General features: G+C 41.2%; 1 protein-coding gene across 5 annotated transcripts in view; it reads left to right on the plus strand.

Annotated features, from left to right (window-relative positions):
- Nucleotides 1–22,205, plus strand: part of ap3d1 (adaptor related protein complex 3 subunit delta 1) — a 26,462-nt gene extending 4,257 nt beyond the window's left edge. Inside the window, exons 2-34 of one of the 5 annotated variants that reach the window (XM_035652978.1) lie at nt 1,071–1,166; nt 1,991–2,071; nt 2,437–2,517; nt 2,626–2,733; nt 2,924–3,053; nt 3,442–3,581; nt 4,023–4,096; nt 4,216–4,265; nt 4,450–4,499; nt 4,861–4,909; nt 7,081–7,226; nt 7,719–7,867; nt 8,003–8,233; nt 8,679–8,910; nt 9,091–9,236; nt 9,421–9,562; nt 9,754–9,825; nt 10,011–10,086; nt 10,234–10,457; nt 10,920–10,993; nt 11,364–11,387; nt 13,009–13,177; nt 13,372–13,515; nt 13,959–14,012; nt 15,428–15,538; nt 15,802–15,957; nt 16,364–16,411; nt 17,452–17,641; nt 17,737–17,825; nt 18,269–18,354; nt 18,856–18,977; nt 19,295–19,374; nt 19,487–22,205. In XM_035652978.1, coding sequence (XP_035508871.1) covers nt 1,071–1,166; nt 1,991–2,071; nt 2,437–2,517; nt 2,626–2,733; nt 2,924–3,053; nt 3,442–3,581; nt 4,023–4,096; nt 4,216–4,265; nt 4,450–4,499; nt 4,861–4,909; nt 7,081–7,226; nt 7,719–7,867; nt 8,003–8,233; nt 8,679–8,910; nt 9,091–9,236; nt 9,421–9,562; nt 9,754–9,825; nt 10,011–10,086; nt 10,234–10,457; nt 10,920–10,993; nt 11,364–11,387; nt 13,009–13,177; nt 13,372–13,515; nt 13,959–14,012; nt 15,428–15,538; nt 15,802–15,957; nt 16,364–16,411; nt 17,452–17,641; nt 17,737–17,825; nt 18,269–18,354; nt 18,856–18,977; nt 19,295–19,374; nt 19,487–19,582 — 3,720 coding nt within the window. In that variant the 3' untranslated portion in view covers nt 19,583–22,205. The remainder of the gene's footprint in view (nt 1–1,070; nt 1,167–1,990; nt 2,072–2,436; nt 2,518–2,625; nt 2,734–2,923; nt 3,054–3,441; nt 3,582–4,022; nt 4,097–4,215; nt 4,266–4,449; nt 4,500–4,860; nt 4,910–7,080; nt 7,227–7,718; nt 7,868–8,002; nt 8,234–8,678; nt 8,911–9,090; nt 9,237–9,420; nt 9,563–9,753; nt 9,826–10,010; nt 10,087–10,233; nt 10,458–10,919; nt 10,994–11,363; nt 11,388–13,008; nt 13,178–13,371; nt 13,516–13,958; nt 14,013–15,427; nt 15,539–15,801; nt 15,958–16,363; nt 16,412–17,451; nt 17,642–17,736; nt 17,826–18,268; nt 18,355–18,855; nt 18,978–19,294; nt 19,375–19,486) is intronic. The other 4 variants (XM_035652979.1, XM_035652983.1, XM_035652980.1 and 1 more) reach the window with 4 other exon arrangements.
- Nucleotides 22,206–23,513: the final 1,308 nt, after the last annotated feature.

Here is a 23,513-nt window from a genome sequence, read left to right on the forward strand (position 1 = left end):
AAGCTATATGTGTATGTGTTTGTTGCCCCTCTGAACAGTGGTTGGCTGAGTCCAGAGGTCTAACTGAGCTTGTCCTCCGCTGTTGAATTAAATGTACCTTCTGCTCTCGTTCAGGAAATCTAGTGTAATATTGCAGGGGTCAGGGGTGGAGCTATTCTTTTCTCTCACTCATTCACTCATTTGTTAAAATGCTTTAGAGGGTTAGCTCAGTCGGTAGAGAATGGCCGACCCCCATATACGCAGCGGCGGCCGGGTTCGAGTCGGAACCTCTCCTCCCTGCCCCTGTTCCTGCTCCTAACCCAGCCATCTCTATCAAATAAAGGCATAAAGGCCAAAACAAAATAATACTTTAAAATGCTTTAGAGGATGGGAGAGCTGATGAGGCTCCCATTACCTTATGAAATGCACAAAACAAGTTGTGTTTAACAACTGTGTGATTAGAGTGATACAGTTTTCATTTTTAATATTTTCTTGCTCAGTAAGCATGGTCAGTTTGTTCTCTGACCTTGTGTAGTGTGTTAATGTTGTGTTCCAGCCATCAGGCCATGCATGATGACAATCTCCTAGGCAAGTGGTACCATTTAATGTGTGTCAGTAATGGCCATCACGAAGGTTCATGGGCTGCAAGCCAAAGCTACATCCATATTTCAACTTCAGCTATTTTCGCAGTCAAACCGACTGGCACAGCTGTGGGGCTTAGTCCGACACAAGTCATGAATTTGATGACTTTAGACTTGGTATAACTTTGAATCCAACACCAATGACTCGTGACTTGACTTATGACTTAAAGCCCAGTGTAGAATAATTTTTGGCTGATGCCAGAAGCACTTTAAGAGATCTGGCTTGCATTATGACTTCATAAAGTTTAGGACTTGCGTGACTTGACTTGGGACTTGCAAAACCACCATCCAGTTCCACCTCCTCTGGCTGGTGTCTTGGATAGCAACATCAGACAGACCAGGATTTTCCAGCTTGCTCCTGGTGCTTGGTAGCAGCCTCCCACTCTGGATATCACTCCACCTAATCTGATCTGGTGTCTGTTGTTTGTCCTCTCTTTTGTCTGCCCTCAGGCCAAGTACATCTCCACATGCATCGATGAGATCAAACAGGAGCTCAAGCAGGACAACATCGCTGTCAAAGCCAATGCTGTGTGCAAGCTCACCTACGTAAGATTTCTCAACACCGACTCTTTCTGTCTGTCAGTTCTACTTGATACCAAAGCACTGATACACACATACATGGACACCATCATAATATGGCTCTCAGCGTAACCCGCCTGGGAGCCAGTCTCTTTATTCTATAGCACTAGCAGGGTAAGCCGTTCAATATACAACACTCAGGATTAACAAAGAAAGAAACTAAACAAAAAACCCAATTAAGATCATATGAAAATTATATGTAATTTGTTATATGACACTAAACAGGTAAGGAGTGTATATATGAGCGAGCGAGAGCTAGGGAGGATGTCTTTTGAACAGGCAGTGAATATGCTCAGACAGTTTCATACTATATTACGTTGACATGCACACAATGGAAAATTCTAGCTGGCTGTGTTAACTGCAGACGGGAACCACACACAGACTTCACTCTTTGTATATTATCTTTTCTATTCAAACAGCGTCATGCTGAATGAAAGGCCATTGTTTCTGCTCAAGGCTTCATGAAAGGCAAAAAGAAATGACCAGTTAGAAACAACTTCATACGTTTTTACAAAATGGGTACAAGGCTCCATGTATATGTTTTGTTTTAGTCACTACACAGCCGCATATTGAGAGGAGTGTACAATTTATGTTTAAATTAAAGCACTCTATTTATAACCTAGGTCCACATTTTGGTTTAGATGGCATGATGCGATTGGCATCCATTCTGACTTTAAAAGCATTCAGCTCAAATCATTTAGCCTCTTAATTCATCATAGGAACAGCTTAGAGCCCCTCTTCTTCTTTTATTCACCCACATCTCTTTGTCTCTTTTCTTTTCTGCGTTACAGCTTCAGATGCTGGGCTATGATGTCAGCTGGGCCGCTTTCAACATCGTTGAAGTCATGAGCTCCTCCAAGTTCACATACAAGGTACGACTGGAGTATAATGCGAAGTCTTGGAAATGCAATTCTTACAATGTCACTTTCTTGACATAATCTTGACTAATGGGTATGATGTTATGACTGTGGTATATGCCAATGTGTAGATTTGCCAGGACAGTATTGTTGAGGTACAAACAGGCTCACCAACAGTCAGTTTCTGTAGCACTGAAGTTCATTTTTCCACATAGATACTCATCTGAAAATAGCACAAGGAATAGTCACAGCAGATCCAATGTACTCTATAGATCAGTCTCTGTGAAAGGTTGAATGTTTGTAATAATAGCAAAGTACTGAAATATACATTATGTAATTACACAGTATGTCATTCTTTCTGCTTCCTTCTCTTCCTACAGAGGATTGGCTACCTGGCAGCCTCACAGTGCTTTCACGAGAGCACTGATGTCATCATGTTGACAACCAATCAGATCCGAAAGGTCAGTGATGTTCCGTGTCTGTGCCCCCTATGAATATTTCTTCGCTGTTATTCTCGGCCAACCTTTTCTGTCTTATGGACTCTTCCTTTTTACCTTTTTTCCCCTCAGGATCTCAGCAGTCCCAACCAGTATGACACAGGTGTAGCCCTTACTGGCCTCTCTTGTTTTGTGACCCCTGACCTGGCTCGGGACCTGGCCAATGACATCATGACACTGGTGAGTCAAGGAGAATATGTCCAGAGGTTTATCAAAGGGACTGTCTATTCTGGCTACAGTTAATGACTCCATTTTAACTACTCCGGCATCTTTATTTACCTCAGAGCAGTCGAGAAGAGGTGGTTTTCCTCCATTCTTTAACAGTTTGAACACAACTGTCTCTACTGTCTTTACTTTTTTCCCAACCTAGATGTCCCACACTAAACCTTACATCAGAAAGAAAGCGGTGTTGATCATGTACAAGGTGTTTCTGAAGTACCCAGAGTCCCTGCGCCCAGCTTTCCCCAGGCTCAAGGAGAAACTGGAGGACCCAGACCCAGGTATCAGGAAAGACACTGCATGATAGATTCAGCTGGAAACTCCTGTGGACAGGCGTTCTCTGTCACCTGAACCCTATGAATTATTCAGCAACTAAGAATATGAGATTAAGGAAGGCTCATTTGTGATACTGCCAGGGCTGTCTGGGAATATTGACCAAGTCACAGGACTATTTTTGTTGCACAGACAAAAGCATCTCACAGGACATTTATCTGGTTTTGTACATTGTTTTTTTTAGCCATACTTAATTCAACCTGACCCAATAAACACAAATCAATAAATTTAATAAATTATGTTTAATTATGTTTTGTAAATGTATTGTGATTATTACATTTTTATTGATTTATTTGTTTTTATTTGTTCCTGTGTAATGCATTTTCTCCTCTTTAGGTGTCCAGTCTGCAGCAGTAAATGTTATCTGTGAGCTGGCACGGAGAAATCCCAAGAACTACCTGTCTCTGGCTCCACTCTTCTTCAAACTCATGACCTCCTCTACTAATAACTGGGTTCTCATTAAGATCATCAAACTGGTAAGTCATCAGGATACTTTAAGAGTTTGTGGATTGGTGTAGAAATTGCACACGTGGTCTTATATATCTTATATTGCTACCAGCAGCATACGATACTATACTGTGCACCACCAAGCCACGGTTTAGTTTTACTCTCACACTATTGCACCAATCATACAGGGAGAAATCCATCATAAAAGAGGAATTGATACTAGTTCCTCCACCAGCATTGGCCTCACTTGACCAAAATGCAATGAAGTCACATGACATGTTGTCTTTTTTAAGTAACATTCCTTTTCTCTTGACTAAATTAGAGCACATTTTTACAATATAACTCCCTGAATCAATCAGTGATCATGAACAGATAGGATAGTATCAAGAGTAGTTTTAATTTTAGAGGGAAATTCTGATGTGAGAGATGTTCAACTGTGAGTCATGGCACTCTTTGTGTTTGTTTTACAGTTTGGTGCACTCACACCACTAGAGCCACGGTTGGGAAAGAAGCTGATCGAGCCTCTGACAAACCTAATCCACAGGTGAGACGAAATCCCTCAATTCTAAACGTTTTCACGGATGATAAAAGCAGTTTCATCTGGCCGGTATATCAATAATAATCCCCACTCTCTCTTTCTTACCCTGTCCTCCTTTCTCACAGTACCTCTGCCATGTCTCTGCTGTATGAATGTGTCAACACTGTAATTGCAGGTCAGTACTGGTATTCTGTATGCAATGTAGTGGTCACATTCAGCTTAATGTGTGTTTGGTATAGTAGTTGCCCCAATTTCAAATGTGAATTTGTTGTTGCCTCTTAGAAAAATCTACATCTTTTCTTCTCACAAAATCTTATGTTCACAGTCACATCTAATAGTTTCTTTGTCCCGCATTGCAGTGTTGATTTCCTTGTCCTCTGGGATGCCTAACCACAGTGCTAGTATCCAGGTAAGCCTCTGAGGTCCACTCCTCTCTCTGCACTTTCTTGTGGTTAGATGTTGATCATAACCCTTTCCACTCCAGTTGAACCACAATGCATGCTTTCATCAGAGACACAGCCACCATCAGGCAGGCCAGCGATAAAGCTCATAAAGCTGTTTGCTTCTTGCATTAAGTCCTGTCAGCAATGCATGAAAAAATCATTTTGCACCATCGAATATATAGGGCCCATTTCCTCCCACTTTTGTTCGTCTGACCGCATGACAAGACTGAAACTGGTGTCGAAAGGTTTACAGTGATGTTAATGACTATCACTTTCTCCCCCCCTTTTCTCTTGTTCTCTCTCTATCTATCTATCTATCTCTTTCAGCTCTGTGTGCAGAAACTGCGAATCCTGATAGAAGACTCGGACCAGAACTGTGAGCCCTCTGTCAATGCCTGCAGTGTGTCATTTTCTCATTGTCTGCGTGTTTCTGGAACAGTCCACCCTTTTAGACGACAACAACGTAGACCCCTTGACTCTGGATAACTCGAACCTTATTACCTTCCTATTCTCAATTAGGCGGCCTGCTTAGGATGCCATCTCAATTAAGTGGCATACCTTGTGTATGACACAGGAAGTGAACTTACAGAAGAGTTTTCCTGATTTGTTGCTTCTATCCGAAAGGGGTAAAAGTTGCCATTTTCAAACATGGAGCTTGGCTCTAAAAAATACATTCCTTTTGCAAATTTCAAGTTGGAGTTTGTGCTGAGCATGCAGCATCCAGCCATTCGAGTTATCTGGATAACCATACATAGATAGTTGTGTGTGAGTAGAGTTATAGACCTGTTAATAGAACAGACTGTGAAACTGGTTTTGTGGTTATCCTTTTATCACGCCTCTTGGCTCTCATAATCACGCTTTAGGTAAGAAGCCGGATTTATACATCTCTGACGACGTAGCCTGACAGGCATCTCCCCAGAAATGTAACAACACGTTGTGGCGACGCAGACCCCAACAACTGTGATTGGTCTGCTTGGTGTGTGTGCGCCTTGTCTGAGAATGGGAAGCAACTCACGCGAAACCTAAATGACTTCATAATGCTGTTTGAGAATCCCTCACACACACACATTCTCAGACAAGCGTGTCCTCACACACACATAAACAGACAAACAGGCACATAGCCGCTTAGCTGCATGACATGCTCTTGTCTGTTCCCTCGCATTCCCTTGTGCTGCCGTTTCATGGGCAGCGGGATGAAAAGACAAAATGAGAAAAAGAGAGGAGGATGAGTTTCTTTCTGTCGCCATTGTTTGAAATACAAAAAAAGAACTCAACACCAATTAGTGTTTTGGCGGCGTTTTGCAGAGCACCACATACACAACAGCAACAAGTATGAATGGTCACAATGGCATAGGTCACTTGCGTAGGATCGACGTAGAGCCTGTGTAGAACTATAAATCAGCCTTACCTCTTTCCAATGAAATGAATGAATGAAACTCAGACAAACCTGTGGTATCATTCTTAATGCATTAAGTGTATTACAGTCTACTAAAATAGGAAAATAAATTACCTTTAAGTCACTGTTTTTAGATGTGTTGTGTGTTGACACAAACACAAGATGCTATAGATTTATTCAACTCTTACGTTGATTATCTTTCCTTTTTAATGAACAGGAATAGTCCTGGAAAGGCAGCGATGTAGTAAACAATCGTTGAAATGCATGTCGCTTTGTCAAGCTTACATTTCATCGCTCAATTATGCTTTCCTCATTGAGAGAAAGTTTCATTTGAACCGCTGCTGTCACTTTTCCATCGCAGATGTAGATTCAGAGGCTGTGTCGTTGTCTCCTGCAGCTGCACTGAGGCCACATCCCCGGTCATTTCTGCAATGTATTCACTGCAGTTATCAGCGTCACCTCACCCCAAGGTCACTACCACACACACTTATTGATCCAAGAACCCGAGAGCCATTTGTCTCTGCCAGATTAGATGATCAACAGAAGGCAGTGATTCAGCAGATTTCTGAATTTAAAAAAATGTGTTAGGTGAGTAGGAAAAGCTGCCAGGATACGACGGAGGATAAAGCAAAGCAAATCAAAACAACTGTGTCCAGTGTGTGTGTGTGTCTGTGTGTGTGTGTGCGTGTGTTGTACCATGTGTATGTGTTTGTGTGTCCTTTCCATTGTTCTGTGTTTTGTGTTCCTTTCCTTTTTGATATTCAGTTTGTGTTATGCCCTATACATTTTATAGATTATTTCATAGAAGAAAACATAACAGTAATTTGTTTATATTGTATTCAAATAGAAATATTTTCTATATACAGCCAGTTAGGCTTTATATAGTGACTAGATCTAGGGAAGTGTAGTATAAACTGAATATAATGTGTCCGCAACCATATATTATATTACAATCAAGTAAGGATAGTCAGGAACTTGATTAAGACAATATGACAGCAAATGTTGCTGTTAATTCAGAAAATAATTTCAGGTGATACAAGATAGAGATCAAAATATCTAATGTAGCTACTTGTTAGGGTGTAAGACAGCTAAGGGTGCACTTATGTCTGTTTTTAAATACGCTAAGGCCTTCTGTGTTTATGTTTTTGAAGTGAAGTACCTGGGCCTGCTAGCGATGTCAAAGATCCTGAAGACCCACCCCAAGTCAGTGCAGTCTCATAAGGACCTCATCCTCCAGTGTCTGGATGACAAGGATGAGTCCATCCGCCTCAGAGCTCTGGACCTGCTCTATGGCATGGTGTGAAGCAACGACTTTTATTTTTACTCATCTGTTTGTTTGTTTGTTATTCAGCATTTTTCAGTTTTAAGAAATGTGTTTCAGTGCCAGATTATCTTGGTTTCACTTTGAATTTCTATTTTTAGAAAATTAACTCAATACTTAGCAGGGCAGGAAACTCCCTCCTTTGCCATAGGTACTGGTGACGTGATTTACTTGATCGGTTACTATAGGTTTGTCAGGGAATGGCACAGTAGCTGGCCAAAGTAAGCTAATAGATGGTGTAGGTGCAGGTGGTGTTGACTCCAGTGATTGTGTGATATTATATTATGCCATATGAACAAATTCTGTGATTTATTCCCTGTACAAGATATTACACAATTTATTGTTCTCTCTGAATTTTAAAGCTGTTTTGAGGACATTCTGCCTCTTTCAGCCTCAGAAGGACAAATCATATTTTTTACATTCATGCATGTAATTTGATTGTTGTTGAACTGGTGTTTGCTCTCCCAGGTATCCAAAAAGAACCTGATGGAGATTGTAAAGAAGCTGATGCTCCACGTGGACAAAGCAGAAGGAACCACCTACAGAGATGAGTTGCTCACCAAGATCATCGACATCTGCAGCCAGAGCAACTACCAGTACATCACCAACTTTGAATGGTCAGTCTCGCAGCCAGGGACTTTACACCACCATCGTCTTATACTTATATACTCCATATTTTTAAACTTCGTTTGATGTTTTTTTCCACTCTCTGACACAATTTTCAACTGCACCTCTCCACGTCTGCTTGACAGGTACATCAGTATTCTGGTGGAGCTGACCCGATTAGAGGGCACACGGCATGGCCACCTCATTGCCTCTCAGATGCTGGATGTGGCTATTCGGGTCAGAGCCATCCGGGTCTTTGCTGTTGCCCAGATGGCCACTCTGCTGGACAACGCTCACCTGTTGACAGGCAACATGCAGCGAATGGGCATCTGTGAAGTGTTGTATGCTGCAGCCTGGATCTGCGGTGAATTCTCGGAGTAAGTAGATTTATCTCACGGATACACACACTGCTATAAACTGACAGTAGAAAAGTAAAAGAAGGCATATTTTTCATTTTGTACATAATAGGGTAACGGTAAACTTGAAGCACTTCAGCAACCCTGCATACAAATTTCATGTATTATATAGTAAGATATCCCATAACCAGTTGAATGAATGAACTGACAGCTTGGTTCAGTTACTGCACTCTGCACCCTCTAACATCCTTTTCTAAATTTGAATGAGTGAGAAGGTTCTCAGCGGTAATAGAATGTCTGTGTATTCTCATATTTTTCTCATATTTTCAGATGTGTAGGTAACTTGCTGCATAAGAGAAATTTCTTATCATAAAATAAGTATTACATCAGTGTCAAGCTGGAACGTACATTGTAATACAGTGTAGTTTTCACTCAGGCTTTTTCTAAATCCACCTCCTCTTCTTAGACACCTGGAGAACCCGATGCAGACGTTAGAGGCCATGCTGCGGCCTAAGGTGGCCACCCTACCAGGCCACATCCAGGCAGTGTACGTGCAGAATGCAGCCAAGCTGTTTGCCACCGTGCTAAAGAACCAGGAGGGAAACACGGACAGCACAGCAGCACAGGAAACCAGCCAGCTAATGATAGACAGGCTGCCGCTGTTTGTCCAGAGCGCCAACCTGGAGGTGCAGGAAAGGGTAAGCTGGAGATATGCATATATGTCACAATTGGGTTTTCTTTTGCCCAAACTCAAAATACAGATTCTTACTTTTTACCTTTTCTGCATTTCATACCTCCCAAGGTTACCCACTACATACAAATCTGATAAATAACCTCACTAATCTCCACGTCTGCCTCGCCTTCTGTCTTGTCCTCAGGCGTCTTGCATCCTGCAGCTGGTCAAGTACATCCAGAAACTGCAACAGAAGGACGTAGAAGTAGCAGAGGAAGTATGTGCTCTGTTTGCTGGAGAACTCAACCCTGTAGCCCCCAAGGCACAGAAGAAAGTGCCTGTTCCTGAAGGGTGAGTGGGCTCAGTACATGAGGATGTGTCATTAAAACTACACTGTTACATAGTTTGACATGACTGTTAACCCATAGTGTTTGTTCATACCATGGTGGACCAGCAACATTAGCTGAAACGTCAATGCTCACATATGTCTCTGTGGGTCTTGACCAGTGAAGTGTAACTGAGTTTGTTTGTGTAGTCTGGACTTGGATGCCTGGATCAACGAACCTCCATCAGAGAGCGAGTCTGAGGATGAGCAGCCTAAGGCTATTTTTGCCAAGGAGGAACCCAAACACTCCCGCCCTCGTCACACAGAGGTGGACGAGAAGGAGCTGGCAAGAGTAAGCTGCTCGATTACTATAGTATTTCTGAATTGAACAAGCAATACTGTTTTTTTTTTTAATAGTATAGACGTACAAGTGCATGTAAAAAAAAAAAATAAAAAAAAAATCACTTTTCACAATCACAGTTTTATCAATGACATACAGATACAATTAATTAATGCAACTGTATTTCTTTTCCCCACACCCAGAGGAGAGAAGCCAGAAAGCAGGAGCAAGCCAACAATCCGTTCTACATCAAGGCATCCCCGTCCTCTCAGAAGGTGTGCAGTCATCGCTTAAAATTTTCACTACACAGTACATGTCTCAGTTTAATCCAGTCTGTTTAACCTGGCCTGTATAAATAGTAATTATAGCATACAAATTATATGTAGGTGGACATGAAATGTATACACCATAAAACACTGTTTGTTAAGCCATGTTTTAAATTAATGTTTGCTCTGTGTAGGCGTACCAGGAAGCCCCTGGAGTGGAGCACATCCCAGTCGTGCAGATTGACCTCAGTGTGCCTCTCAAAGTCCCAGGTGGGACACACTGTTCCAACACTACCACAAAACACTAAATGCCGAAATCACAATGGCTTACTTTACTGCAGTTGCACTCACTACATGTCATGCTATGCTCGAATTAAGATATGTTTGTTTTATTATTAGTAAATTAAAATCTAGTAGACATTGCTGTCTTCCGTCCCGCAGGTCTGCCCATGTCTGACCAGTATGTGAAACTGGAAGAGGAGCGTCGGCAGAAAGAGAGAGCAGACAAGAAGAAGAAGGAGAAGAAGAAGAGGAAAGAAAAGCGCAGCGGGCGAGGAAGGAAACATGATTCAGGACCAGAGAGCGAGGAGGACATCACGCCTGCCCACATGGTTGACATTGTTACCGAGGAGATGCCAGAGGTATGCCGGAGCTGTTTAAACATCACAGTGAATTTGAAAGGGAAAGCTAGAACTAATATGATATCTACCAAAGCCAGAAACGTGGGGGATCAGATTTGATCCTTTATTTATATTGACAGGCATCATGACTTAGTGTAATAAATATATATTTGATTTCATCACTTGTATTCTACATAGGGCTGTAATTTACTGTTAAATGATGAAAGATATATCAGTTTTCCTCTCTAAATTATAACGCGGTTTACACATTACTCTGACCTTATTATTGACCAAAGCCAACCAACAATATTGTGTCTGTCAGAAATAAATACCCTTATTGCTTGTTTTATTGGGTTCACAGCTGTGAGACAACTGAGACTGGAAGTCAATATCTCAGATCTCTCTTTTTGTGGGTTGTGGATGTAGATTTATTCAGAAAGTTATTAACTGTGTTTCATTGATTTCACCTTTTTATTACTTCAGAATGCCTTACCCAGTGATGATGATGACAAAGATCCCAACGACCCTCATAAAGCCCTGGATATCGACCTGGACAAGTGAGTCCTCCCTATGTAGATCCTAATTCTACATATGCTCAGGCCCTTGTGTAAATGTTTCTCTTTATTTAAGCAATTAATGTTAAAGTTGCTGAAACCCGTCTTTTATATCCGACTGAGCTAATCAACCAATTGTTGAAACTTTGATTTTCAGTCCAAATTTAGAGCTGAGAAACACTGAAGTTGAATCTTGAATGATTTTTTAAATTTGGATATTTTCAGGATTTATTCCTGACCCTCCCTGCCGTAGTGTCACAGCCGATGTGACTCGGCCCTTTCCCTCCTCTCACTCCTTCTCATGGCGTTCTGCTTTCTGCTTCCTCTTTTCTATGCCTGCACACACCCCATTACTGCTTCATTGTGTGGGCAGCTTGGTGGAAGCGGCTGGGCGCAGGTGAGTAGCACCCCAGCCACAGGACCTGGGCTCCGACTGTACATGGATTGCTTTCTTTTTCTCTCTCTCTCTCTAAATAGTTGTCTTGCTCCTCTCACTAATATAGCTGTCCTTTCTTTCCTCATTTGGAGTTTGCAGTACCTGCTTCCTCTTTTTGCTCTTTTTTCCCCTGTATTTCTAAATTCTATTGTTCATTGTAGCCTAGTATAATATGCAGTATCCATTTTCTCTTACCCTGCTTCTTTTTTTAACTTCTTGACAATGTCAGCAGCATATTACTCTGTTTATATCCTTTTTTAAAAGAAGAGGAATGCTGTTAAAAGAAGATAAATATTTGATAAGGGTTATATAGTTCCATAGAAATAAGATCATTTCTAACTGGCTGCTGCTGATGTTCTCAGGACTTAATGTTTTACCACATGTCCTACTGGAATAGGCTCCTAAAAGCATGTTGACTCTTGTTTCTCTTGGAAAAGATAATCAGCATCAATATGCTTTTAGGAAACTTATCCCAGGGGTTAGATACTACAATTTTTTGCTTACATTTCCCAGATCCTCCTCAGTTGAGTTCAGTAGACTCGCCTTGCCTCACCAGCTGTTTTTTAAGTGGATGCTCCTTGCCTGCCCTGAGTGGAAATAACAAGCACATGTGCCCTTAGACCAATACTATGACTTAGATTTTATTAAATTATTTGGATGGTGTAAGATTAAGCCCATGTTTTAGACTATGAAAGGAAGAGGAGCAGAGATGATACAGGAGTTATTGTAAAGAATCTGTAAGAAACTGTAGTACATACATGTATGGGCTATATGCATTTCTTTCGCTGAAAATTGTCCCCAATAGCAACAATATAATATTTTTAACATCGTCTGTTAGATCACTGAAAACTATTATTTTATTACTGTTACTATAGACTGCTGATGCCTGTCTCTGGTCAGTCTCAGGGTTTGTCTGATGGCTTTTTAGTTGACATGGTTCAAACATCGACAATCCCAGAAACGGCTACATACATTAGACATTATTGTTATGCATACAAGCACACACTATGGAAGTGTGCAGGAAACAAAGTGCATACATTATACATGCACAGTCTTTCTAAGAAAAAAACACACAGCCAAAGGCAAAGTAAAACTCCATAGTGAAGCTAAACTGGAACTGAAGACATAAAAATGTACAATAATTATTACCCAGGTCGAGGTAATGAGGGATAGCAATGTGTCTTTATAGAGAATAACCAGCAGGGGGCTGCAGTGCATGTCATTGCTGCTTTAAAGGGTCATGCTTGGGGAAATAAACTTGACAGCACTAGTTGGAGGAATTTATTGGTATAGTTTCTAGTTATCTGGGAATTTCCAAAGCTTCTATCTCCACCAGGGGAATGGCTTACCTCAATGCTTTGAATGAGAACTGGCTGCTGCACAGTGCAGAATATGTGCCTGAATATGATTGATTGCTGCACCCTTTATCCTATTGTTCACTTTTCTAACCAATTAATGCCTAACTAAGAAAAAAAAGGAAGCTACAAAATATTTTCCAGATGATGGCTGAACTCCAGGTGAGCCATAATCACCTCATACGTCCAAAGTGAAAATGTGTATCTGTGCATTTTTGTTTATCCAGGCCACTTGCGGACAGTGAGAAGCTACCGGTCAGGGCACACCGTGCAGCAGAGGCTCCAAAAAGCCCGGCAGAAGATGGAGAAGCAGAGAATGCCGCTTCACAGGAGCCCAAGAAGAAGAGCAGCAAAGAAAAGAGAGAGAAGAAGAAGGATAAAGAAAGGGACAGAAAGGTGAGGAGAAAATGGCAACAGGATTATGCTCCTTTCTTCCCGGAAAACCACTTTCACCTCATTCTGTCAATGCTTTTTGAAAAAAACAGTAAAACAGATTTATGGAGCGGTTTGTGCGAAGGGAAAACAACAGAGAGCTGTCATGAGACACAGCCGAATTTATCCTCTTGTTTTTGTTTTTTTTTTATTTGCAGAAGAGCAAAGAAGAAAAAAAGAAGAAGAAACACAAACATGAAGAAAAGGGGGAGGATCTCCTTGGGGGTCAGGCAGACGAGCCTGTGGTCCAATCAGAAGAAGCCAATGAGGTGGCTGCACTGCCCACCTCCACCAGTGCCGAGGTATGTCCTTACGAAAGGGTGGAGCGAGGCTGTTTCCTACCTAGCAACAGAGTTGATATCTTATGTCTGATTTGAGCCAGAATTCTGATTTAAATTTCATAATTTGTTGTAAAAGCCGTAGTGAAAAACAGTTTACGAATATCATTATATGTAGTCTACAATTTCTGCTAAAAGGTTACATGCAAGCAGATATCTTTGATCATATTCATTGACTCAACACTCCCATTGCTTCTTCCCAGCCTGTCTTTCAATCAGCCTTAGTGATCAAGTATCAGTTTCCTCGTAGCTGACTGTGCGGTGTCTTGCCAAATACTTGATTTATTCATGAAATAGAACAGTGTAATCTCTGTATCCATTTTCATGAATAGTAGAAAGATACAGAACCTGTTGGCCCCTCACCCCTCTCACCTCCTCGCACTCCTCTCCCTCCCTGCCTCTTCTAGGTTTCGGATCTGGATTTCTGGCTCTCAAACGCTCCAGTGCCCTCTAACACCCAGGTTGAGTCACCCCTCTCTCCCTCTCTCCCTCTCTCTCCCTCTCTCTCTCCTCCCCTCATCTCTACAGTTTATACATATCTCTTTCATAACTCCCATGTTTTATCGATCTATCCTTATGCGTTTGTTTTTGCGTTTTATTGCCTCTTGATTTGGATCAGTTGTTTTTTCACCTCTTTCACACCTCACCTTTTTGACACAACTTCCTCTCTTTGACAGGTCACATAACACTTTCCTCTCTCATTCTCCAGCCTTCCTATGTTTTCTAGCATGATTGTATGTATGCCTGTGTACACAGTATGTGCGCATTTGTCTCACAAGTGGTTCTCTTCCTCAGCTTTTGTTTTGCTCGCTGGGTGTCGTGTCCGTCTTGAGGTTAAAGTAGATTTTGTTGCTGTTGTTGTATTGGTGTTGTTGACAATTGAGCAGAGGTTGTCTGAGGTTCCCTGGAATCTGGTCTGGAGTCAGTTCCTTTGGTTCCTGTTGTCACCACATGTGTCCTTTGACTGCTTCCTCCATGAGCACACATGGGGTCGTGCTTGTCTTTGTTTGTGTTTGACTTTTTGAGTGCCACAACTGTACAACAGAGAAAATAGTAAACGGTAACAAACAATAATTTTAAAGAGAAGCTCCATATTGGAGATATGAGTGTCTCTCACCAATAAAGCCTCAAAATGTCATATTGTTGCCTTAACTTTACAAAATAGCTTTTGACATGTACCACAGATGTTAACACAGACTTTGTTTTGCACCTTCTATACCTTTCCATCTATAGATATGAGATGTGTTCAGTAAAACCAGCGCTGTCAGTCATGTTATCTTTAGTTTTGAGGAATTCTGTTTTTAATCATGTGAGCTGTCAGCCTCAAGCTCTGTAAAAGCACTTCTGACCTAGAAATTGGACCTTTTTAAGGACATGCCTCAACATGTCTGTGGAAGACTTGTTATTGTATTAGCTTTCACACTAGCATAACAGATCAGAATGTGATTTATCAGGAGCTTACAAAATAATATATGTAGGCTGTCACTAGGATCCTGTAAAGCAGGCTCTTAAATCTGTTGGCAGAAGCTAGTTCGTACAGTCAACCCAGCAGTCCCAAAACAAAGCCACCATACATGTACAGATACCTTCAGACATAACCTACTTGTTGGTTTCTCAGGCAGGCTCATTTGTGCTCCTTTGGCTGGTCAGTAGTCTTGCATGTAATGCTCTTGATTTAGTAGCTGTATGTTTGTGGTATCACAGAGCTCACTAGGTTGCAGCTGATGATGAATGATGTTTTTATGACTGAGTGAACTCACTAACTGCACTTACCTCTGTTGACACAGAAACTGAACATTGCTATGTGTGTTACATGCTATGGTTTCTCGCTGCTAATGCCGTCATGTGCTTTGTGGTGGTGTGTGTGTGTGAACAGGAAGCAGCAACAGTAGCAGTAGCAGAAGCAGACCCTGTGCCTGAGGCAGCCTCTGGCACGGCGCCAGTCTCCGAGCCCGATGAGCCCAAAGACACCGAGATGGAGGAGACTGTGAGTCACCATTGATGATGCGATAATTACGAAGTAGAAAGTTTGGCTGTGGTGCTAGAGATTCCAGTTCACAGTGACCTGACAGGATGGGGATTATTGGCAGGTCTTATTCTCACAAGCTTGTGTAAATGATGTACCAGGGAGCTGTCAGTTTTTATGTCGTCTCTGGAGGAATATTTCTACCAGTAGCCATGTTTCGTGCCCAATTCAGTTTTCAACCTCACTGAATTTCTAATATATTGTCTCCATCCTTCAATGATTAGAAGTCCTCCAAACACAAGAAGAAGAAGCAGAAAAAGGAGAAGGAAGAGAAGGAGAAGAAAAAGAAGAAGAAGCATCATCACCATCATCACCACAGTGATGGAGGTGGAGAGGGGTCGGTGCAGAATGGCACTGTGGAGGAAGAAGAGCCTCTGCCGGTCAGTGTTTGTCATCAGCGGTTTAACCTCAGCCAGAAGTCTGAATGACAACATTCAGCACTCTGAGCACAATTAATGCATGTCTTTTTTTATATGCATTCATAAAGTTCTGGACTTTCCTCTTGATTTAATGTTGGTTTTGCGGCAAGTCACTGACCTCAAAGCCACAAATAACTTGATGCTCCATGTAGGCAGTATAATTTATCATCATTTTGATCTGTGCCTTTCAAGCACCACTGTTTAAACCCGCTGACCGCTGCAGACTGTTGCGCACACACACACACACACACACACACACTGCCTTGCTTGTTACACACCAGCTAGGTAGAACCAGCTCCTGTTGCCTAGTTAGCATACTGAGTGACAGAGAATGCCTGATCTGACCTGAGCTCTTCTCTCCTTTCAGCCCATGTCCAATTACTGCCTGCTGGCTGAGAACTCCTACATCAAGATGGTGAGTGATGAGCGATTGAAATGCTGCTACTTTTACCACTGGACTCTGATAATTATTTTTTACTCATTATTTTTCATAACTGTGCCTGCCATTTGGCCTCATTTCGGTCATAACATTTCATTCTAAAGCCATATTATATTATATTATATTATCATGCAGCTTCAACAGTGCTGTTACTGCCATAAATGACAAAGCACCACATGAATGTGTCAAACGTTATCAAATTGGGTTGGGAATTCCTTATGTAGCTTTAGGGTGATGCTAAAAGGGTTTACACTAGACATAGACATGTGTTTGCTTGCTTGACTACAACAGACACTATTGTCTGATTACTGAGAAAGACAAATGTATATTTGATCATCTGATTGTCCACACATGTTTACCCTTATTCCACTCAGTTGTGTTGCTGTGTCACTGCAGACCCATATCTCTGCAAGTAAAATAACCAATAATGAGATCCACATCAATCAAATTCCAACCTTTACGCCTCTGTGTACACAAATGTGGAATTGATCTTGGCAAACACAACCAATCAGTTAATCATAATCAGCTAATGTCCATGCTTGATATTAATGTGGAAGTCATCTAAGACAACAGTAGCAGTAACAAGTACAAGTACAACAAGTATGCAGATCTCTCCTTTTCTCTCCCCTCTCTTTAAAGATGATGGAGGATGCTGATGAGGTACTGGTTAAAGTTCTGTCAGTGACAGAATATAATGAAAACTCTTTACTAGATGTGTTTCTGTTCTTGTTGCTCTTCACAGACTGGCCTCTGAGGCAGACTTTGTATTTATAAGAATTATTCCATCCTTGTGATTTTCTCCTCGTGCTCAGGCTGGTTTCTTGGAAACAGTGATGTGTGCTTTGGTGTTGGGTTTTATGAATCAGATTTGCTGTGTTTACTGTATGCCTTTCTAATAATCATCGCTCAGTTTTTAAAATAAGAGGAGGGAGGTTTGAACAGCTTGGGTTTCAACAGTAATTCCCAGTGCAAATAAATGGGGGAAAAAAATATTATTTTTTTTTCCTCCCACTTAGGTGTACGACATCCAGGGAAACCTGCAGGATGGCAGTCAGGTGGTGGTGTCTGTTATATTTGAAAACAAGTGTGACAGCTTCCTCAAATCCATGGAGTTTAACGTCCTGGACTCTCTCAACTCCAAGCTGCAGAGGCCAGAGGGGTCGGGTCCACATGATGGCCTCACCGTCCCCTTCCAACTTCCACCTGGTCAGTGATTATCTGCAAAATGCAGGTCTTTTAGATGATTTTGAATACCCATTTTTAAATTCTGATTGACGGTGAACTTTCCTCTTGTGCTTCAGGGGTTTCCAATGAGGCACGATTTGTCTTCACTGTGCAGAGCATCGTGATGCCACAGAAACTGAAGGGAACCCTCACTTTCATAGTAAAGGTCAGTAGGAATACACACACATGAAAACAAACATAATTGTCAGTTTATTTTTGTCTCTTTTAGTATCAAATTTGAATCCAGTCATAGCTTCAATAATGTGTCATTACTCTTTATGTTCCACTTTTCATCGATAATTTATTTTCCTGCTGCCCACCCTCAATATGTCAAACATAAATCGTACTGGTTGGATTTTGTGGAGTTAGATTTGTTAATGTAATTGTTTCCATTTTGTTTTTGAGTCCACTTATGTGTTAAAAACAGCAGAGTGACATAGTAGCATTGAAGCTTGTTCAGCGAGACAAGGAATCCTTACCAGCTCCAGGGTTCATTTTGGTAACTAACCCTTCACCCAGATCTCTGCACAGGTCTGCAGGCCAAAAGTGAAAGAATCAGTACCACTTTACTTTATGGATTATGTGTATTTGTTGTTGTGTTCACCACAGAATGAGGACTCCTCTACTCATGAGAAACTGGACTTCAAACTGCACTTTACCTGCACCTCCTACCTAATCACTACTCCTTGCTACAGGTCGGTGTATTAAGTTTCTGAAACATCTTTCATGCCACATTATAAAGGTGAAAAAACTTCTTACTATTTTTAATATTCCTTTGGACAAATGTTTTTCCCTCTTGGGAGCATACATGTTTTTTGGCAATATGCCCATTAGAATTTGTTTTAGATAAAGAAGTGGGAGTATTGGCAGTTTGCCCAAAGGATGTTGCTAAAAAATAACTTGAGGAGTGTCCGAAATGTAAATAGGTCATCATCCTCTGTGCAGCAGGAATAGGTTTAGTAAATTTCAGGTCAATCTGCGCATTAGATTTTTAGCATTTATGTGTAAAATTAGAGATTCATGATTAATGATAACACTAGAGGAAAGAGTTAGCAAAATGTTCTCTAGGGACCATGAATATCTGCAGTACATTTAATAAACATTTGGCTATTAGTTTCTGAGTTGTTTTAGCTCTTTGTCATGTTTTTGGCCGAGGAGTTATTGGAAACTGAGTTTGTGTTGTTTTGTTTGGCCAGCGATGCGTTTGCAAAGCTGCTCGAGTCGGGCGACCTGAAGTGCAGCTCTGTCAGACTGGAGGGAATCAACATGCCCTTCCACCACCTACTGGCCAGGATCTGCTTCCACCACCATTTCTCTGGTACATATACACACCCAGCCAATAACTATTCGTTTCAAGTCCTAAAACATCAAGTTACCAGATGGGTAGGGCGTTCCACTTACAGAATTCAATAATAGTGTTTATCAGGAATTTATGACCATCATAGGAAAGTATTTGAATGTTAGTTTGTTTCTGTTTGGTAACTTTCAGTCTGCAATTGTGCTGATTCAATAAGCCCCACTCATGTGGTAAACCATGTAGTGTACAAGAAAGGTTCATAATAATCAGAATAATTATGTGATGCATTTGTTCAGAGTGTTGCTGACGCTTGTGTTCTTTTTGTCTCGTTGGATTAGTTGTGGAGAGGATCGACTCCTGTGCCTCCATGTACAGCAGGTCTATCCAGGGTCACCATGTTTGTCTGCTGGTCAAAACTGTGAGTTGAACCAATGAAACTCCTCCCTTATCTTGTATATTTTCATAAAAAATTTTTATATGGACTTTCAGATTGTGACCTTGATATTCTCTCTCTCTCTCCTTCCTCCCAGTCTGATCAGACAGTGTCCATTGACGCTAAATGTGACGAGCCGACGCTGCTTGGGAATGTGCTGGATGAGATCAAGCAGACCTTCTCTCAGTGCTGATTGTGTCCGACAGTCCCAGGGTGCCCCCGACCCCTCCATGCCACCCCCCCTCTCTCACTCGCTGAAACACAACATAATCATGTTACGAAAACACTGCGGCTGGCACTTCCAGTATCGCCCTATTTATTAGTCCTCAGATTCGCAAGATTTCTTTCCCCTTACCGTCTTCTTCTTCACACTCTGTCGTTCCTCCGCACTCCGAGCTCTGTGGTCACTCCCCGACACTTGATGTTGTTTTACAGACTCACTGTGTACATGCTTCTTCCCTGCGATTTCATTTTTACTTCCTGGTTTTCTAAGCCAAACTGCTCACCGTGTTCCACTCTGACTCTATACTGAGCTCCTGTTTCTGGATGCTCTGCACCCTCTGCTCTTTCCCTTGTACCTCTTTGCCCTCCACTCTGTCGGCAATTCAGTCTGTGACAGTCATGTAATGTAATGTTGACAACTGGACTTTTGCTGTTGATGGTTGAATTGTGTTTTTACCGTGTTGAAGGTTTTTTTTGTCTTTGGTTTGTTTTTGTTTGTTGTTTTGTCTCTTTTTTTTTTTTTTTTGTCTGAAACCTGTCTGCGCCTTTGTCTCCTTCCCTTCTTTCTGCTCACTAAACATCAATGTGCGTATTGCTCGTCTGTTGTAGGCCTGGAAAAAAACATTTGATTGACTCTTTCTCAGAATGGTCCTAGCTGGAAAAATAGGGACGCTAACCTCCTCACCCACCACTGACCTGGGCCTGGAGAAGACCAGACACTGAGCAACTGCAGTGGTAATAGTGCAGAGATGAAAACAAAGCTGCATATAAGGCATGGATTTAAACTTCTTTGTTGGCACTGCAGGCGATTTGTAGATCAGTGGTTATGCTCTGTGCCTTAGCCGTGCAGTCTGACCTACTCCAGTGTATCATGCCTCCCAGGTATATCCGCTCCCTGATCAACTGTGCTAAGCTGCAGTTTGCCCCCCCCCCCCTCAAGAACTTCCAACATATCATTCTTTTCACGAATCAAAGAATAATTCGAAGACAGGAGAGTATGAAAGTGATTTGATGGAATTCTGGCACTAGAGTTGAAGTGTACTCGGGACAGTTTGCTGTCAGGCATCTTTATCAGCGCCCTCTTCAACTCACAGATGGTTTGGTTAGTTGTATAGAAGATGTTATATTATGTGATATTATTGTAATACACAGAAGGATACTGTTATTTCTATGAAAACGCTATGGTGCTTAGGGCCCTTATGTGTCTCACCACATGGTGAAGTTAGTGACAGAATAATCTGACATTAAGAGAGCTGTTACATCGCTGTCTCTTTTCTCTGAAAAATCCAAAGTATGACTGGCTAAGGGATGACAAAGTTACACTATCGACATGTCTTTATTCTTAAAAGCAGCTGCATATCAGGTTGCTGAAGTTGTTCTCTCTGTAAGCAGAGACTGTTAAGTGGTTTTAGGTTCTCTTTCAATCAGTATTAGGCGACATGGCTTCCACTATAAGGAAGCTTCCACTCTGTCAACAGAAGAATGCAGTTTTGTCTGTCTTCATGTGAAATCATGTGAAACCTTTTACGCCTGTGCCACTTTGACATTTGCATCACAGTAGCTGCATCCGAGCTGGGCGACACCCAGCTGGCGTGCACCCAGATAAACCCCAATGTTCCTTTACCCTTCAGAAACTGCCTTGCCACTTTTTTTTTTTTTTTTGTTCATTGACATGTTATGATGAACATGAATGGCCATATTTAAAAAAAAAAAAAAGAAAAGGAATGGCCGCCTCTTAGAACTCTCTGAGGTATTGATGTTTGTTTGTGTCATTCATGTCTTAAAGTCACTACCCGGTCCAGCACGACATAACCTAGTAGTAGCAAGATAAAAACTGACTCGGGTGCGTCTCTGATCATATTTACTGGTAAGGCCCTCTTCGCGTCTGTCTGCTATTGTAGATAACAACTATGATAATGATGTCTGTGACCTGAAGACCAGGTCAGCCATTCCATGAGATTTTGTGTCCATTAGTAGAGTCTGAATACAGAGGTGATCAGCTGTATTTCAGGAATGTCAATAGAAAATAAGTATGTATGTATTCCCTGTTCCTGAAAATGACTGAAAAAACACCCTCCCCTAATCATACATTGTCCTAATTCTGATCTTTTTTTCCCCTGTGCATTATATTTCATTAAAATTTGTATATTGCATGATTAGGAATGTACACTTTTTATTTCCCTTAATTTTCTGTCCCATTGACATGCTTACACAAACAAAAACTTGTCATTCCATTTTGTCCTTTTTCTTTGTTGTTTTTTTTTTATGAGGTTTACTTGACCATTCTCTATTTTTGATGGTATTGTGTTTTTATCTATTTTAAGTTCAGACAATTTAAAAAAGAAAAAGAAAAAAGCAGTGATATCTTTGAATGTTTTAAATTATTAAACACAAGAGGAAGGAAGGGGGTTCTATTTGGCGTCATGATACTGAGGGCATGGTACTCCAAATGTTGAGTTGAGTAGAAGAGGCCACATGAAGCAGTGTACTGAGAGGCAACCCACTCTGTCTTAATTCTCTATTGGTTCAGTTGTAGTGAGTTATTTTACCAAGTTTGGCTTGTGACATTGAAATATACTCTCATATGACTCTGATTTCTGAAGGTCCTGTCTTTTTATTTCTCCATATTCAATTATCAAGCTGTACAATGTAAAATGTTTTAAAGGGGACAACATAAATTATCTACATTCCCTTTAAAGAAAGTCCACCCAAATTAAAAATAAAGGCTGTAAGAAGCTACTGTAGTCCTTTTTGTTTGTGTGTGTGTGTGTGTGTTACAGTGAAACAATAAACACCCACATATGCCAAAATGTTTAATATATTTTCTGTGCGTATGAGGAGACAACAGATGGATAACAGATTAATGTGCGTGGGATGCTCTTATATGTTTATTTTTTACACAGACAGAGATGTTGATTTTCACACCGAGATGTAGTGCTAGAACTTCAATTCCCAGAAAGCTTTGCACCACAAGTAATCGAGATCTCTGTACTGACTGACAGCGAGCAGCTGAGTTGAGTAAAGTTCAACTGACAAAGCCGCAGGTTTTGGTTTTTGCGTTTTATGTAGAACTAGTTTCTTTGAACGCAGAGGTCGTCCAGCCGACCTCCTTTTTCTCGTGGGGGAAGCAGTGCACCCGTCAGAAAGAGGAGACTGGCTAGCTTTCGTTAGCATCACTGTCAAGCTAACTAACCGGGAGAAGTTCCCCGTGTTAACTTTCAAAATAAAATCCCCCCTCTCAAAGTGTTATTCTTCAAAGGTTACGAGAAATGTCCGTTAAGCCTTTTAAAATACGTTAAGAGCAGCGTTATCGTATATTTTGACAATTAAATGTATGTTTTTCTACGGGATTGCGTTTAGAGCTTACGCTAAAAACCACTAAAGCCAACGGAAACAAAATTGACCAAAAAAAAACAAAAACAAAAACTAATGTATTATTTTTATTTTTATTTTAACAGCAAAAATATAAACAAACACACTCATAAATAGCGAGCTGTTACATATGCAACAAAAAAAAACAACATTATGTTAAATAAAGCAAAAAAAATAAATAAAAAGGGCACTATTTCGAAAGCTGTGAGCGGAAGTGGAGTGATAAAGTGTGTGAGTTGACTAACAGTAGGTTCAGATGGTCGTTAATACCTGGGGCTCCCCGGGATTGTTCACAACAACAGAGGAAGCAGCACCAGCTCTCACCAAATAAAGCCCCGTCGCGATTTTTTTTTTTTTTAAGATCCTGTTTCGGGAACCATTACTAACGGAAACTAACGTTAACGCGTTCCTGTGCGAGCAGGGCTCCGTTCTTCCACTGATAGCCATTGTTTGTAACCGAGCTAGCTTTGTCCTTTCCTCGCAGTCACAGCTGTGGTGGGTTGGTTGCTGATATATATTTATATATATAT

Source organism: Morone saxatilis, unplaced genomic scaffold (assembly GCF_004916995.1).
Source record: "Morone saxatilis isolate NCDOM2014 unplaced genomic scaffold, NCSU_SB_2.0 Contig12, whole genome shotgun sequence".
In the NCBI taxonomy this organism is placed as follows: Eukaryota; Metazoa; Chordata; class Actinopteri; family Moronidae; genus Morone; species Morone saxatilis.